Source organism: Bombina bombina, chromosome 6 (genome assembly GCF_027579735.1).
Source record: "Bombina bombina isolate aBomBom1 chromosome 6, aBomBom1.pri, whole genome shotgun sequence".
Taxonomy (NCBI): Eukaryota; Metazoa; Chordata; class Amphibia; order Anura; family Bombinatoridae; genus Bombina; species Bombina bombina.
In genome coordinates, this window is record NC_069504.1 from 28,901,723 (window position 1) to 28,918,806 (window position 17,084).

The 17,084-nt window shown below is 39.1% G+C and overlaps 1 protein-coding gene across 1 annotated transcript in view; it reads left to right on the forward strand.

The window, feature by feature from the left end:
- Positions 1–17,084, forward strand: part of KCP (kielin cysteine rich BMP regulator) — a 565,655-nt gene that overhangs the window by 282,296 nt on the left and 266,275 nt on the right. The window contains 3 exon segments of the mRNA XM_053716343.1: positions 10,148–10,241; positions 12,157–12,309; positions 14,384–14,490. Coding sequence (XP_053572318.1) covers positions 10,148–10,241; positions 12,157–12,309; positions 14,384–14,490 — 354 coding nt within the window.

A 17,084-nucleotide genomic window follows, 5' to 3' on the forward strand; every position in this document is an offset into this window, starting at 1 on the left:
CACATGTATACACACATATATATATATATATATATATATATATATGTACACACAAACACACACATGTACACACACATATATCTGTGCACACAAACACACACACACACATGTTACACATATATCTGTACATACAAACATATATGTACACGCACATATATCTGTACATACAAACACACATGTATACACACATATATCTGTGCACACAAACACACACATGTTACACACATATATCTGTACACACAAACACACACATGTTACACACATATATCTGTACATACAAACACACATATATACACACATATATCTGTACATACAAAAACACACATATATACACACATATATCTGTACTTACAAACACACATGTATACACACATATATCTGTACATACAAACACACTCAGATATACACACACATATATATGTACACACAAACACACACATATACACACATATATCTGTACATACAAACACACACATGTATACACATATATATATGTACATACAAACACACACATGTACACACATATATCTGTACATACAAACACACACATATATATGTACACACAAACACACACATATACACACATATATCTGTACATACAAACACACAAATGTACACACACACACATATATGTACATACAAAAACACACATGTTACACACATATATCTGTACACACAAACACACACGTATACACACATATATCTGTACATACAAACACACACATATCTGTACATACAAACACACACATGTTACACACATATATGTACATACAAACACACACATGTTACACACATATATCTGTACATACAAACACACACACATATCTGTACATACAAAAACACACATGTTACACACATATATCTGTACATACAAACACACACATATCTGTACATACAAACACACACATGTTACACACATATATCTGTACATACAAACACACACATCTGTACATACAAACACACACATATCTGTACATACAAACACACACATGTTACACACATATATCTGTTCATACAAACACACACATATACACACATATATCTGTACATACAAACACACAGATATCTGTACATACAAACACACACATGTTGCACACATATATCTGTACATACAAACACACACGTATACACACACATATCTGTACATACCAACACACATGTATACACACATCTGTACATACAAACATACACATGTATAAACACATATATCTGTACATACAAACATACACGTATACACACATATATCTGTACATACAAACACACGTATACACACATATATCTGTACATACAAACACACACATGTGTACACACATATACAGTATCTGTACATACAAACACACACGTATACACACATATTTCTGTACATACAAACACATGTATACACACACATCTGTACATACAAACACACAAATATAAACAGACACATATATACATACAGTACATACACAAACACATATAAATGTTGACACATATATCCACACATCTACACACACACACTTATAGATATATTCACATATATGGGCAAGATGCCCACCACTTGCTTGGACAAATGTCAGGAATCTGCTCCTGGGGAGAGACAAAATATGCAGAAAGATAGATATAGACAGACAAACAGTTTGCACGCTAACTGTGCTAGAAGTAAGTTTTTTAGGGGGGTTTGTATTACAAGTTGACATGAAACTATTTTTTCTCACTCGCTCGCTAACTCGACGTGCATAAAAAGCTGAACTTACAATATCGCGCCCGTGATAACGTATTACCCCATAGAAGTCAATAGAGCATAAAAAAATGAAAAAAAAAAAAAAACACCCACTTAAGCTCTAACCCAAATATATATATATATATATAATTCTATCAAAGGTAGGCACTCCTCACCCAAGGTAATGGCCACGGTGCTAACAGCAAATTTAATCCAGCTTGTATACAGAAAGCACACAATGGACTTTGTATAGATGCAAAACAACTTTTTTTTCCAAAGTTAAAAAGCCATAATGTTTCGGGTACCGGACTGGACCCGACCCTTTGTCAAATGATACACACAAGACAAAAATATGTACATACAAACACACGTGTATACACACATATATATGTACATATTTTTGTCTTGTGTGTATCATTTGACAAAGGGGCCGGTTCGGTACCCGAAACCTTATGGCTTTTTAACTTTGGAATATAAAGTTGTTTTACATCTATACAAAATCCATTGAGTGCTTTCTGTATACAAGATATATATATATATATATATATATATAAATATATATATAAATATATATACTGTACGTATACAGTATATATATATATATATTTATATATATATATATATATATAATGCTCAAATAACAAAGTATTGCAGTTTGCAGTGATACCTTTTTTATTGGACTAACATACGGCTAGATTTAGAGTTTGGCGTTAGCCGTCAAAAGCAGCGTTAAGGGGTCCTAACGCTGCTTTTGACCGCCCGCTGGTATTTAGAGTCAGGCAGGAAAGGGTCTACCGCTCACTTTCTTTCCGCGACTCGAGGCTACCGCAGATCCCCTTACGTCAATTGCGTAACCTATCTTTTCTATGGGATTTGCCTAACGCTGGTATTTAGAGTCTTGGAAGAAGTGAGCGGTAGAGCCTCTACCAACAAGACTCCAGCCGCAAAAAAAAGTCAGTAGTTAAGAGCTTTATGGGCTAATGCCGGAACATAAAGCTCTTAACTACTATGCTATAAAGTACACTAACACCCATAAACTACCTATGAACCCCTAAACCGAGGCCCCCCCCCACATCGCAAACACTATAATAATTTTTTTTTAACCCCTAATCTGTCGCTCCGGACACCGCCGCAACCTACATTATAGCTATGAACCCCTAATCTGCTGTCCCTAACATCGCCGACACCTATATTATATTTATTACCCCCTAATCTGCCTCCCCCAACCGTCGCCGCCACCTACCTACACTTATTAACCCCTAATCTGCCTACCGGACCTCGCCGCCACTATAATAAATGTATTAACCCCTAAACCGCCGCACTCCCGCCTTGCAAACACTATAATAAATTGTATTAACCACTAATCTGCCCTCCCTAACATCGCCGCCACCTACCTACAAATATTAACCCCTAATCTCCCGCCCGCAACATAGCCGCTACTATAATAAATGTATTAACCCCTAAACCTAAGTCTAACCCTAACACCCCCTAACTTAAATATCATTTAAATAAAACGAACTAAATTTACTATAATTAAATAAATTATTCCTATATAAAACTAAATACTTACCTATAAAATAAACCCTAATATAGCTACAATATAAATAATAATTTTATTGTAGCTATCTTAGGATTTATTTTTATTTTACAGGCAGCTTTGTATTTATTTTAACTAGGTACAATAGCTATTAAATAGTTATTAACTATTTAATAGCTACCTAGTTAAAATAAAGAGAAATTTACCTGTAAAATAAAAACTAACCTAAGTTATAATTACACCTAACACTACACTATACTTTAATAAATTATTCCTATTTAAAACTAAATACTTACCTGTAAAATAAACTCTAAGATAGCTACAATATAACTAATAGTTACATTGTAGCTATTTTAGGATTTATATTTATTTTACAGGCAACTTTGTATTTATTTTAACTAGGTACAATAGCTATTAAATAGTTAATAACTATTTAATAGCTATCTAGTTAAAATAATTACAAAATTACCTGTAAAATAAATCCTAACCTAAGTTACAATTAAACCTAACACTACACTATCAATAAATTAATTAAATAAATTACCTACAATTAGCTAAACTAAAATACAATTAAATAAACTAATCTATAATTAAATAAACTAATCTATAATACAAAACAAACAAACACTAAATTACAGAAAATAAATTTTTTTTACAAGAAGTTTAAACTACTTGCCCCAAAGTAATCAGCACTTTTACCTGTAAATAAAATACAATACCCCCCCAACATTAAAACCCACCACCTACATACCCCTACTCTAACCCACCCAAACCCCCTTAAATAAACCTAACACTAACCCCCTGAAGATCTCCCTACCTTGAGTCGTCTTCACTCAGCCAAGATGAATTCTTCATCCAAGCGGAGCAACAAGATGTCCTCCATCCAGTAGAAGTCTTCATCCAAGCGGGGCAAGAAGAGGTCCTCCAACCGGTAGAAGTCTTCATCCAAGCGGGGTCTTCTATCTTCATCCATCCGGAGCGGAGCGAAGCCATCTTCCAGCCAGCCGACGCGGAGCTATCCTCTTCAACCGACGGACTAACGACGAATGACGGTTCCTTTAAGGGACGTCATCCAAGATGGTGTCCCTCGAATTCCGATAGGCTGATAGGATTCTATCAGCCAATCGGAATTAAGGTAAGAAAAATCTGATTAGATGATTCAATCAGCCAATCAGATTGAAGTTCAATCTGATTGGCTGATCCAATCAGCCAATCGGATTGACCTCGCATTCTATTGGCTGATCGGAACAGCCAATAGAATGCAAGGTCAATCCGATTGGCTGATTGGATCAGCTAATCAGATTTTTCTTACCTTAATTCCGATTGGCTGATAGAATCCTATCAGCCAATCTGAATTCGAGGGACGCCATCTTGGATGACGTCCCTTAAAGCAACCGTCATTCGTCGTTAGTCCGTCGGTTGAAGAGGATGGCTCCGCGTCGGCTGGCTGGAAGATGGCTCCGCTCCGGATGGATGAAGATAGAAGACCCCGCTTGGATGAAGACTTCTACTGGATGGAGGACCTCTTCTTGCCCCACTTGGATGAAGACTTCTACCGGATGGAGGACATCATGTTGCTCCACTTGGGTGAAGAATTCGGCTCGGCTGAGTGAAGACGACTCAAGGTAGGGAGATCTTCAGGGGGTTAGTGTTAGGTTTATTTAAGGGGGTTTGGGTGGGTTAGAGTAGGGGTATGTGGGTGGTGGGTTTTAATGTTGGGGGGGGTATTGTATTTTTATTTACAGGTAAAAGAGCTAATTACTTTGGGGCAATGCCCCACAAAAGGCCCTTTTAAGGGCTGGTAAAAGAGCTGGTTACTTTTTAATTTAGAATAGGGTAGGGCATTTTATTATTTTGGGGGTTCTTTTTTATTTTATTAGGGGGCTTAGATTAGGTGTAGGTAATTTTTTATTTTCTGTAATTTAGTGTTTGTTTTTTTTGTATTATAGATTAGTTTATTTAATTGTATTTTAGTTTAACTAATTGTTGGTAATTTATTTAATTAATTTATTGATAGTGTAGTGTTAGGTTTAATTGTAACTTAGGTTAGGATTTATTTTAAAGGTAATTTTGTAATTATTTTAACTAGGTAGCTATTAAATAGTTATTAACTATTTAATAGCTATTGTACCTAGTTAAAATAAATACAAAGTTACCTGTAAAATAAATATAAATCCTAAAATAGCTACAATGTAACTATTAGTTATATTGTAGCTATATTAGGGTTTATTTTATAGGTAAGTATTTAGTTTTAAATAGGAATAATTTATTTAATTATAGTAAATTTAGTTCGTTTTATTTAAATGATATTTAAGTTAGGGGGTTTTAGGGTTAGGGTTAGACTTAGGTTTAGGGGTTAATACATTTATTATAGTAGCAGCGACGTTGCGGGCGGGAGATTAGGGGTTAATATTTGTAGGTAGGTGGCGGCGGCGATGTTAGGGAGGGCAGATTAGTGGTTAATACAATTTATTATAGTGTTTGCGAGGCGGGAGTGCGGCGGTTTAGGGGTTAATACATTTATTATAGTGGCGGCGAGGTCCGGTAGGCAGATTAGGGGTTAATAAGTGTAGGTAAGTGGCGGCGACGGTTGAGGGGGGCAGATTAGGGGGTAATAAATATAATATAGGTGTCGGCGATGTTAGGGGCAGTAGATTAGGGGTTCATAGCTATTATGTAGGTTGTGGCGGTGTCCGGAGCGGTAGATTAGGGGTTAATAATATAATGCAGGTGTCAGCGATAGCGGGGGCCTCAGATTAGGGGTTAATAAGTGTAAGGTTAGGGGTGTTTAGACTCCGGGTTCATGTTAGGGTGTTAGGTGTAGACTTAGAGAGTGTTTCCCCATAGGAAACAATGGAGCTGCGTTAGGAGCTGAACGCTGTTTTTTTGCAGGTGTTAGGTTTTTATTCAGCCAGCTCAGCCCCATTGTTTCCTATGGGGATATTGTGCACAAGCACGTTTTTCCAGCTTACCGCTGACTTAAGCAACGCTGGTATTGAGGGTTGAAGTGGAGCAAAATTATGCTCAACGCTCCCTTTTCTGAGGCTAACACAGCCATTCAGACAACTCTAAATACCAGCGTTGTTTTAAGGGTGCGCTGGAAAAAAAAGTCTCGTTAGCACCGCGGGTCTTTACCGACAAAACTCTAAATCTAGGCGATAATATTTCAAAGACATATATATATATATATTTATATAAAACCCCTTAATCTAATACTAAACTACCAATAGTTCTTAAACAGGCTTTTGTAGGGCATTGCCCTAAATTAAACGGCTCTTTTACCTAAAAAAATTACCAATTACCCCCTAACTGTAAACCCCCCAACCCAACCAACCCCCCAAAATAAAAAACAAAGTCTAAAAAAAACCTACGCTACCCATTAACCCTAAAGGGGCATTCAGCTCTTTTACTGCCCTTAAAAGGGCAATCAGCTCTTGTACCACCCAAACAACCCTAATCTAAAAAAAAAAGTCACCCCAAAAAATAAAAAAAATCCTAAAACTAATCACCAAATAGGTACTCATCGTTCCTGTAGACCGGTGGTGAAGGTCTTCTTCCAGACGGCTCCATCATCTTCTATCTTCATCCGGAGCAAAGACGGCGCAGAGCGGAGGTGTGGAGCGGTCTTCCCGATGTGGTGGTCCTCAGGGGCGGTCTTCAGCGGTGGCGGTCCTCAGTGGCGTGGAGGCTCCTCTTCAGCCGATCTCTGTCATACACTAAAAATTGAATGGAAGGTACCACATTCAAATTGAGGTACCTTGCATTCCTATTGACTGACATTTTAAAATCAGCCAATAGGATTAGAGTTACTGATCTCTCTCTCATCCCATTGGCTGATTTCAAAATTTCAGCCATTAGGAATGCAAGGTACCCCAATAAAAATGGGATACCTTGCATTCAATCTTCAGTGTGCGGCGGACGATCGCATGAAGAGGAGCCTTCACACCAATGAGGACCGCCGCCACTGAGAACTGCCGCTGATGATCTGCACATCTGGGAAACCAGCTCCGCACCTCAGCTACGCACCGTCTTCACTCAGGATGAAGATAGAAGATGATGGAGCCACCTGGAATAAGACCTCCGGAATGGTGAGTACCTATTTGGGGTTTAGGGGCTGAACTATCAAGCTCTGAATGGAGCTTGATGCCCCTTGTTTCCGGCGAGCCTTCATAACAGAAGTTATGAAGCAGCGGTCCATAACTGGTCAGCCTGCTCTGAGGCCGCGGACACAAATCAACCCTATAGAATATAATCGGGACGATTGACACCCCCTGCTAGCGCCTGACTGGCCGCAAATCTGCAGGGGGCGACATTGCACCAGCAGTTCACAAGAACTGCTGGTGCAATGATAAATGCCGACAGCGTATGCTTTCAACATTTATCAATGTGCGCCGGACATGATGCGCTACATCGTATCATGTCTGCTCGCACATTAATAAATAGGCCCTTAGTCTTAGGCTTTTTTATTTTTTGGAGTGTTTTTTTTTTTTAGATTAGGTTTTTTTGAATGCCTTTTTAAGGGCAATGCCCCTACAAATGCCCCTTTAGGGGCAACTGGTAATTTAGATTTTTTCAGTGTTAGTTTTTTTATTTGTTTTTTTTTACTGTTAGCGGGGGAGTATTTTTTTTTTACTGTTAGCGGGGGAGTATTTTTTTTTTTATTTTTTTTTACTGTTAGCGGGGGAGTATTTTTTTTTTATTTTTTTTTACTGTTAGCGGGGGAGTATTTTTTATTTTTTTTTTACTGTTAGCGGGGGAGTATTTTTTTTAAAAAAATTTTACTGTTAGCGGGGAGTATTTTTTTAAAATTTTTTTTTACTGTTAGCGGGGAGTATTTTTTACATGTAAAAGAGCTGTTTAACTTAGGGCAATGCCCTACAAAAGGCCCTTTTAAGGGCTATTGGTAGTTTAGTTTAGATTAGGTGTTTTTATTTTGGGGGGGCTTTTTTATTTTCATAGGGATTAGGTTTAATTTTTTTTTTTTGATAATTTTTTTCTATAGTTTTAGACTTTTTTATTTTTTGTAATTTTAGATTAATTTTAATTTAATGTAAGTTTTTATTTTTAAATTAATGTAAGAATTTTTTATTTTAATTGTAACTTAGTATTGGGGTTAATTTAGGGGGTGTTAGGTTAGGGGGCTTAGTAATTAAATTATTTGCTTTGTGGGGGGTTGGCAGTTTAGGAGTTAATAAGTTAATTTGGTTTATTGTGTTGTGGGGGTTTGGCAGTTTAGGGGTTAAAAGGTTAATTAGGTTCATTGCGATGTGGGGGCTTGCGGGTTGGCGGTTTACGGGTTAATAGGTTAATTAGTTTTATGGCGATGTGGGGGGTTGGCGGTTTAGGGATTATTAGGTTTATTGCAATGTGGGGGGTTAGTGGTTTACGGGTTAATATTTTAATTATGTTATTTGCGTTGTTTAATTTGCAGATTAGGGGTTAATTACTTTTTTATTTTGCGATGTGGGGGTTGGCGGTTTAGGTGTTTGTTAATACTTAGTGCGGGCGCTTAGGATTTTATTTTGTCATACTTTGTGCGGGCGGTTAGGTTTTTTTATTATTTTTGTGCGGGCGGTTAGGTTTTTTGTTATTTCGTGCGGGCGGTTACGTGTTTTTTCATTAATATTTTGTGCGGGCAGTTGCGTGTTTTTTTCCTTAATGCTTCGTTTGCCTACGCTGCATCCAGGTGGATTCCGAAAATTGCAGAGTGGTGAAAGAATCCAACTGCGGTGAATTCTTTCACCACCCTGCCATTTTCAGAATCCACCTGGATGCAGCTTTGCACACACACACACATACATGATTGTATATAAATCTCCAAAGAAAATTGCACTCTTTGGATTTAAGCACTCAAAAATGTAATGTGACGTTTTGGTACAATCAGGTTGATTGACACCCCCTGCTGGTGGCCCATTGGCCGTGAGTCTGCAGGGGGCGGCGTTGCACCAGCAGCTCTTGTGAGTTGCTGGTGCAATGCTGAATACGTAGAGTGTATTGCTCTCCGCATTCAGCAATGTCTGTCGGACCTGATCCGCACTGTCGGATAAGGTCCGACAGACATTTGTTAAGTTGGCCTCATAGTATATGTATTTGAAAGATAGTGCAGATCTCAATATATTTCTATACAAATCCAAACAGGGGGGTATATAGCAATATAACGTGCTTCTCCTTTATTCTTTTGATCTCTCAGGATTTAGCAGTGATATTATTTACCAATGGGCGCTTTTCCACTACAAGCTCAGTCACTTATTGTAGTGTAATATCTTAAGTCATTTGAAACACAGCTTCAGTGGATCTACGATACACAGATAAGCATAACATAACTCACCCCGCGAATTAAGGCTGACGCCTTCTATATCCACGCTCTCATGGCTTGACTTAGACCGAGCTGTCAATATGTTGATTTTCACCAAATTAAAGAATATTCGTTTATCTGGGAAGCCTAGATCTATAATCTTTTACTTCTATAGTATATGTACTGTATCTTTATGTTAAAGCCCTTTGTCTGCCTTTTTTTTCTATCACCTGAGATCTCATATATTTGAACCTTTATAACTTTTTGTATTTTAAAAAAAAATAATTTTATTAGATGGTGTTATTTGGAGTGTAACTCTACTTTTCTATGTATTTTTGTTATTTTTGGTGCAAGTTAATCAGAGCGCTGAAGTCGCAATAACCCGATGCACGTTAATATTGCGCTCAACCAATTACGTTTACTTTCAATTTGTAATACGCTCGCTACTCCCGATGAGTGCAAATGGTCACAATAAACCCGATATCGCTTGTGCGTAACTATTAGCACGCCACTCGTAATTTAGCACATGATGTTGAAATATAACCTTTTTCTTGCTTATCTGTGCATGTTTCTGATATTGTGACGTATGACACTAACTTTGTTACTTTTTGCTCAGAAAGGAAATGTACAATGTGCGGAAGAGACTTGTCCCCCTGTAACCTGTCCAAATCCTGTAAGAGATCCAGAAAAGTGCTGCCCAATCTGCAAAGGTAAGTGATCGACCTCTGTTTATTTGTGAGTATGTATAATCTATCAGTGAGTGAGTGTAGTCTATCAATGAGTAACCTTTGTTTATCTGTGAGTGTGTGTAGTCTATCAGTGAGTGACCTTTATTTATCTGTGAGTATGTGTAATCTATCAGTGAGTGAGTGACCTTTGTTTATCTGTGAGTGTGTGTAGTCTATCAGTGAGTGAGTGGCCTTTGTTTATCTGTCAGTGTGTGTAGTCTATCAGTGAGTGACCTTTGTTTACCTGAATATGTAGTCTATCAGTAAGTGGCTGATCTCTGTAGACCTGTGGGTGTAAGTTAGTCTCACTGATCTCTGTAGACCTGTGAGTGTAAGTTAGTCTGACTGATCTCTGTAGACCTGTAAGTGTGAGTTAGCCTCACTGTCTCTGTTAGTCTGACTGGTGTGACTAGCTACTTACCACCTGCCTGTAGACCTGTGAGTGTGCATTAGTATGAGCAGTGTGACTAGGGTACTTGCCTGTAGGCCCGTGAGTGTGAGTTAGTATGACCAGTGTGACTAGGGTACTTGCCTGTAGGCCTGTGAGTGTGCGTTAGTATGAGCAGTGTGACTAGGGTACTTGCCTGTAGGCCCGTGAGTGTGAGTTAGTATGACCAGTGTGACTAGGGTACTTGCCTGTAGGCCTGTGAGTGTGCTTTAGTATGAGCAGTGTGACTAGGGTACTTGCCTGTAGGCCTGTGAGTGTGCGTTAGTATGACCAAGGGTACTTGCCTGTAGGCTTGTGAGTGTGCGTTAGTATGAGCAGTGTGACTAGGGTACTTGCCTATAGGCCTGTGAGTGTGAGTTAGTATGACCAGTGTGACTAGGGTACTTGCCTGTAGATCTGTGAGTGTGCGTTAGTATGACCAGTGTGACTAGGGTACTTGCCTGTAGGCCTGTGAGTGTGCGTTAGTATGAGCAGTGTGACTAGGGTACTTGCCTGTAGGCCTGTGAGTGTGAGTTAGTATGACCAGTGTGACTAGGGTACTTGCCTGTAGACTTGTGAGTGTGCGTTAGTATGAGCAGTGTGACTAGGTTACTTGCCTGTAGACCTGTGAGTGTGCGTTAGTATGAGCAGTGTGACTAGGGTACTCGCCTGTAGGCCTGTGAGTGTGCGTTAGTATGAGCAGTGTGACTAGGGTACTCGCCTGTAGGGCTGTGAGTGTGCGTTAGTATGAGCAGTGTGACTAGGGTACTTGCCTGTAGGCCTGTGAGTGCGAGTTAGTATGACCAGTGTGACTAGGGTACTTGCCTGTAGACCTGTGAGTGTGAGTTAGTATGAGCAGTGTGACTAGGGTACTTGCCTGTAGACCTGTGAGTGTGCGTCAGTATGACCAGTGTGACTAGGGTACTTGCCTGTAGACCTGTGAGTGTGCGTTAGTATGAGCAGTGTGACTAGGGTACTCGCCTGTAGGCCTGTGATTGTGCGTTAGTATGAGCAGTGTGACTAGGGTACTTGCCTGTAGACCTGTGAGTGTGCGTTAGTATGACCAGTGTGACTAGGGTACTTGCCTGTAGGCCTGTGAGTGTGCGTTAGTATGAGCAGTGTGACTAGGGTACTCGCCTGTAGGCCTGTGAGTGTGCGTTAGTATGAGCAGTGTGAGTAGGGTACTTGCCTGTAGGCCTGTGAGTGTGCGTTAGTATGAGCAGTGTGACTAGGGTACTTGCCTGTAGGCCTGTGAGTGTGCGTTAGCATGACCAGTGTGACTAGGGTACTCGCCTGTAGGGGTGTGCGTACATTATCTTTCATGCATTTCTAAAGCTTATTTCCCCTGTCATTGCCGTTTTCCTGCTATCTGTGTCCCTTTCCTCGCTGTTATTGAACCTCGCTATTTATGCCTCATTTGCTGGGTTTCCTGTCCCTGCATTTCATATATCAGCTCTGTTCTTTCACCAGTCTGCGTACAGGACGGAGTGGAGTTTCTTGAAGGAATTGAGTGGGAACCTGATGGAGATCCGTGCAGCAGCTGCACCTGTTTGAATGGGGACACAGTGTGCGGTGTCAGTCAGTGTCCCCCTGTAACGTGTCTGCATCCTACTCGCAATGGGGGTGAGGTTTCTCCAGCATAACTCTCCCTGTGTTCTGTATTTGCCTTGTCACATTAGTAATGTTAGTAACGACTGGCGCTGTATCATGTGTGCAGCACTACACCTTTACATCGCACTGCTACACCATTACTGGTAATTGTCAAACTCACTCACATACTCTCTACTCACTCCTATTGCTTACTCACATACTCTCTACTCACTCCTATTGCTTACTCACATACTCTCTACTCACTCCTATTGCTTACTCACATACTCTCTACTCACTCCAATTGCTTACTCACATACTCTCTACTCACTCCTATTGCTTACTCACATACTCTCTACTCACTCCTATTGCTTACTCACATACTCTCTACACAATCACTACTCACTCCTATTGCTTACTCACATACTCTCTACACAATCACTACTCACTCCTATTGCTTACTCACATACTCTCTACACAATCACTACTTACTCCTATTGCTTACTCACATACTCTCTACACAATCACTACTCACTTCTATTGCTTACTCACATACTCTCTACACAATCACTACTCACTCCTATTGCTTACTCACATACTCTTTACACAATCACTACTCACTCCTATTGCATACTCATATACTCTACACAATCACTACTCACTCCTATTGCTTACTCACATACTCTTTACACAATCACTACTCACTCCTATTGCATACTCATATACTCTCTACACAATCACTACTCACTCCTATTGCTTACTCACATACTCTCTACTCACTCCTATTGCTTACTCACATACTCTCTACTGACTCCTATTGCTTACTCACATACTCTCTACTCACTCCTATTGCTTACTCACATACTCTCTACTCACTCCTATTGCTCACTCACATACTCTCTACTCACTCCTATTGCTTACAGACATACTCTCTACTCACTCCTATTGCTTACTCACATACTCTCTACTCACTCCTATTGCTTACTCACATACTCTCTACTCACTCCTATTGCTTACTCACATACTCTCTACTCACTCCTATTGCTTACTCACATACTCTCTACTCACTCCTATTGCTCACTCACATACTCTCTACTCACTCCTATTGCTTACTCACATACTCTCTACTCACTCCTATTGCTTACTCACATACTCTCTACTCACTCCTATTGCTCACTCACATACTCTCTACTCACTCCTATTGCTTACTCACATACTCTCTACTCACTCCTATTGCTTACTCACATACTCTCTACACAATCACTACTCACTCCTATTGCTTACTCACATACTCTCTACACAATCACTACTCACTCCTAGTGCATACTCACATACTCTCTACACAATCACTACTCACTCCTATTGCTTACTCACATACTCTCTACACAATCACTACTCACTCCTATTGCTTACTCACATACTCTCTACACAATCACTACTCACTCCTAGTGCATACTCACATACTCTCTACACAATCACTACTCACTCCTAGTGCATACTCACATACTCTCTACACAATCACTACTCACTCCTAGTGCATACTCACATACTCTCTACACAATCACTACTCACTTCTGTTGCTTACTCACATACTCTCTACACAATCACTACTCACTCCTATTGCTTACTCACATACTCTTTACACAATCACTACTCACTCCTATTGCATACTCATATACTCTCTACACAATCACTACTCACTCCTATTGCATACTCACATACTCTCTACTCAATCACTACTCCTATTGCATACTCACATACTCTCTACACAATCACTACTCCTATTGCATACTCACATACTCTCTACACAATCACTACTCACTCCTATTGCATACTCATATACTCTCTACACAATCACTACTCACTCCTATTGCATACTCACATACTCTCTACTCAATCACTACTCCTATTGCATACTCACATACTCTCTACACAATCACTACTCCTATTGCATACTCACATACTCTCTACTCAATCACTACTCCTATTGCATACTCACATACTCTCTACACAATCACTACTCCTATTGCATACTCACATACTCTCTACACAATCACTACTCCTATTGCATACTCACATACTCTCTACACTATCACTCCTTATCCCTCAGGTGAGTGCTGCCCAGAGTGTGATACGTGCACCTACAACCAGCGGGTATACAGCAATGGGCAGACATTTAACGACCCAGACAACCCCTGTCAGGATTGTCAGTGCCAGGTGAGTTACAATGTAGCATTTACATAGCCAGATGGTGCCACTTGCTCAGTTAGCCTTTAGTGGCAAACAGCATTGTGACAATAGATATGTCTAGTGACAATCACACAGCATTGTGACAATAGATATATCTAGTGACAATCACACAGCATTGTGACAATAGATATGTCTAGTGACAATCACACAGCATTGTGACGATAGATATATCTAATGACAATCACACAGCATTGTGACAATAGATATGTCTAGTGACAATCACACAGCATTGTAACGATAGCTATGTCTAGTGACAATCACACAGCATTGTGACAATAGCTATGTCTAGTGACAATCACACAGCATTGTGACAATAGATATGTCTAGTGACAATCACACAGCATTGTGACGATAGATATATCTAGTGACAATCACACAGCATTGTGACGATAGATATGTCTAGTGACAATCACACAGCATTGTGACGATAGATATGTCTAGTGACAATCACACAGCATTGTGACGATAGATATATCTAGTGACAATCACACAGCATTGTGACAATAGATATGTCTAGTGACAATCACACAGCATTGTGACAATAGATATATCTAGTAACAATCACACAGCATTGTGACAATAGCTATGTCTAGTGACACTCACACAGCATTGTGACAATAGATATGTCTAGTGACAATCACACAACATTGTGACAATAGATATGTCTAGTGACAATCACACAGCATTGTGACAATAGATATGTCTAGTGACAATCACACAGCATTGTGACAATAGATATGTCTAGTGACAATCACACAGCATTGTGACAATAGATATGTCTAGTGACAATCACACAGCATTGTGACAATAGCTATGTCTAGTGACAATCACACAACATTGTGACAATAGATATGCCTAGTGACAATCACACAACATTGTGACAATAGCTATGTCTAGTGACAATCACACAGCATTGTGACGATAGATATGTCTAGTGACAATCACACAGCATTGTGACAATAGCTATGTCTAGTGACAATCACACAGCATTGTGACAATAGATATGTCTAGTGACAATCACACAACATTGTGACAATAGATATGTCTAGTGACAATCACACAGCATTGTGACAATAGATATGTCTAGTGACAATCACACAGCATTGTGACAATAGATATGTCTAGTGACAATCACACAGCATTGTGATGATAGATATATATAATGACAATCACACAGCATTGTGACAATAGATATGTCTAGTGACAATCACACAGCATTGTGACGATAGATATGTCTAATGACAATCACACAGCATTGTGACAATAGATATGTCTAGTGACAATCACACAGCATTGTGACAATAGATATATCTAATGACAATCACACAGCATTGTGACAATAGATATGTCTAGTGACAATCACACAGCATTGTGACAATAGCTATGTCTAGTGACAATCACACAACATTGTGACAATAGCTATGTCTAGTGACAATCACACAGCATTGTGACAATAGATATGTCTAGTGACAATCACACAGCATTGTGACAATAGATATGTCTAGTGACAATCACACAGCATTGTGACAATAGATATGTCTAGTGACAATCACACAGCATTGTGATGATAGATATATATAATGACAATCACACAGCATTGTGACAATAGATATGTCTAGTGACAATCACACAGCATTGTGACAATAGCTATGTCTAATGACAATCACACAACATTGTGACAATAGCTATGTCTAGTGACAATCACACAGCATTGTGACAATAGATATGTCTAGTGACAATCACACAGCATTGTGACAATAGATATGTCTAGTGACAATCACACAGCATTGTGATGATAGATATATCTAGTGACAATCACACAGCATTGTGACAATAGCTATGTCTAGTGACAATCACACAGCATTGTGACAATAGATATATCTAATGACAATCACACAGCATTGTGACAATAGATATGTCTAGTGACAATCACACAACATTGTGACAATAGATATATCTAGTGACAATCACACAACATTGTGACAATAGCTATGTCTAGTGACAATCACACAGCATTGTGATGATAGATATGTCTAGTGACAATCACACAGCATTGTGACGATAGATATGTCTAATGACAATCACACAGCATTGTGACAATAGATATGTCTAGTGACAATCACACAGCATTGTGACAATAGATATATCTAATGACAATCACACAGCATTGTGACAATAGATATGTCTAGTGACAATCACACAACATTGTGACAATAGATATGTCTAGTGACAATCACACAACATTGTGACAATAGCTATGTCTAGTGACAATCACACAGCATTGTGATGATAGATATGTCTAGTGACAATCACACAGCATTGTGACGATAGATATGTCTAATGGCAATCACACAGCATTGTGACAATAGATATGTCTAGTGACAATCACACAGCATTGTGACAATAGATATATCTAATGACAATCACACAGCATTGTGACAATAGATATGTCTAGTGACAATCACACAACATTGTGACAATAGATATGTCTAGTGACAATCACACAACATTGTGACAATAGCTATGTCTAGTGACAATCACACAGCATTGTGATGATAGAT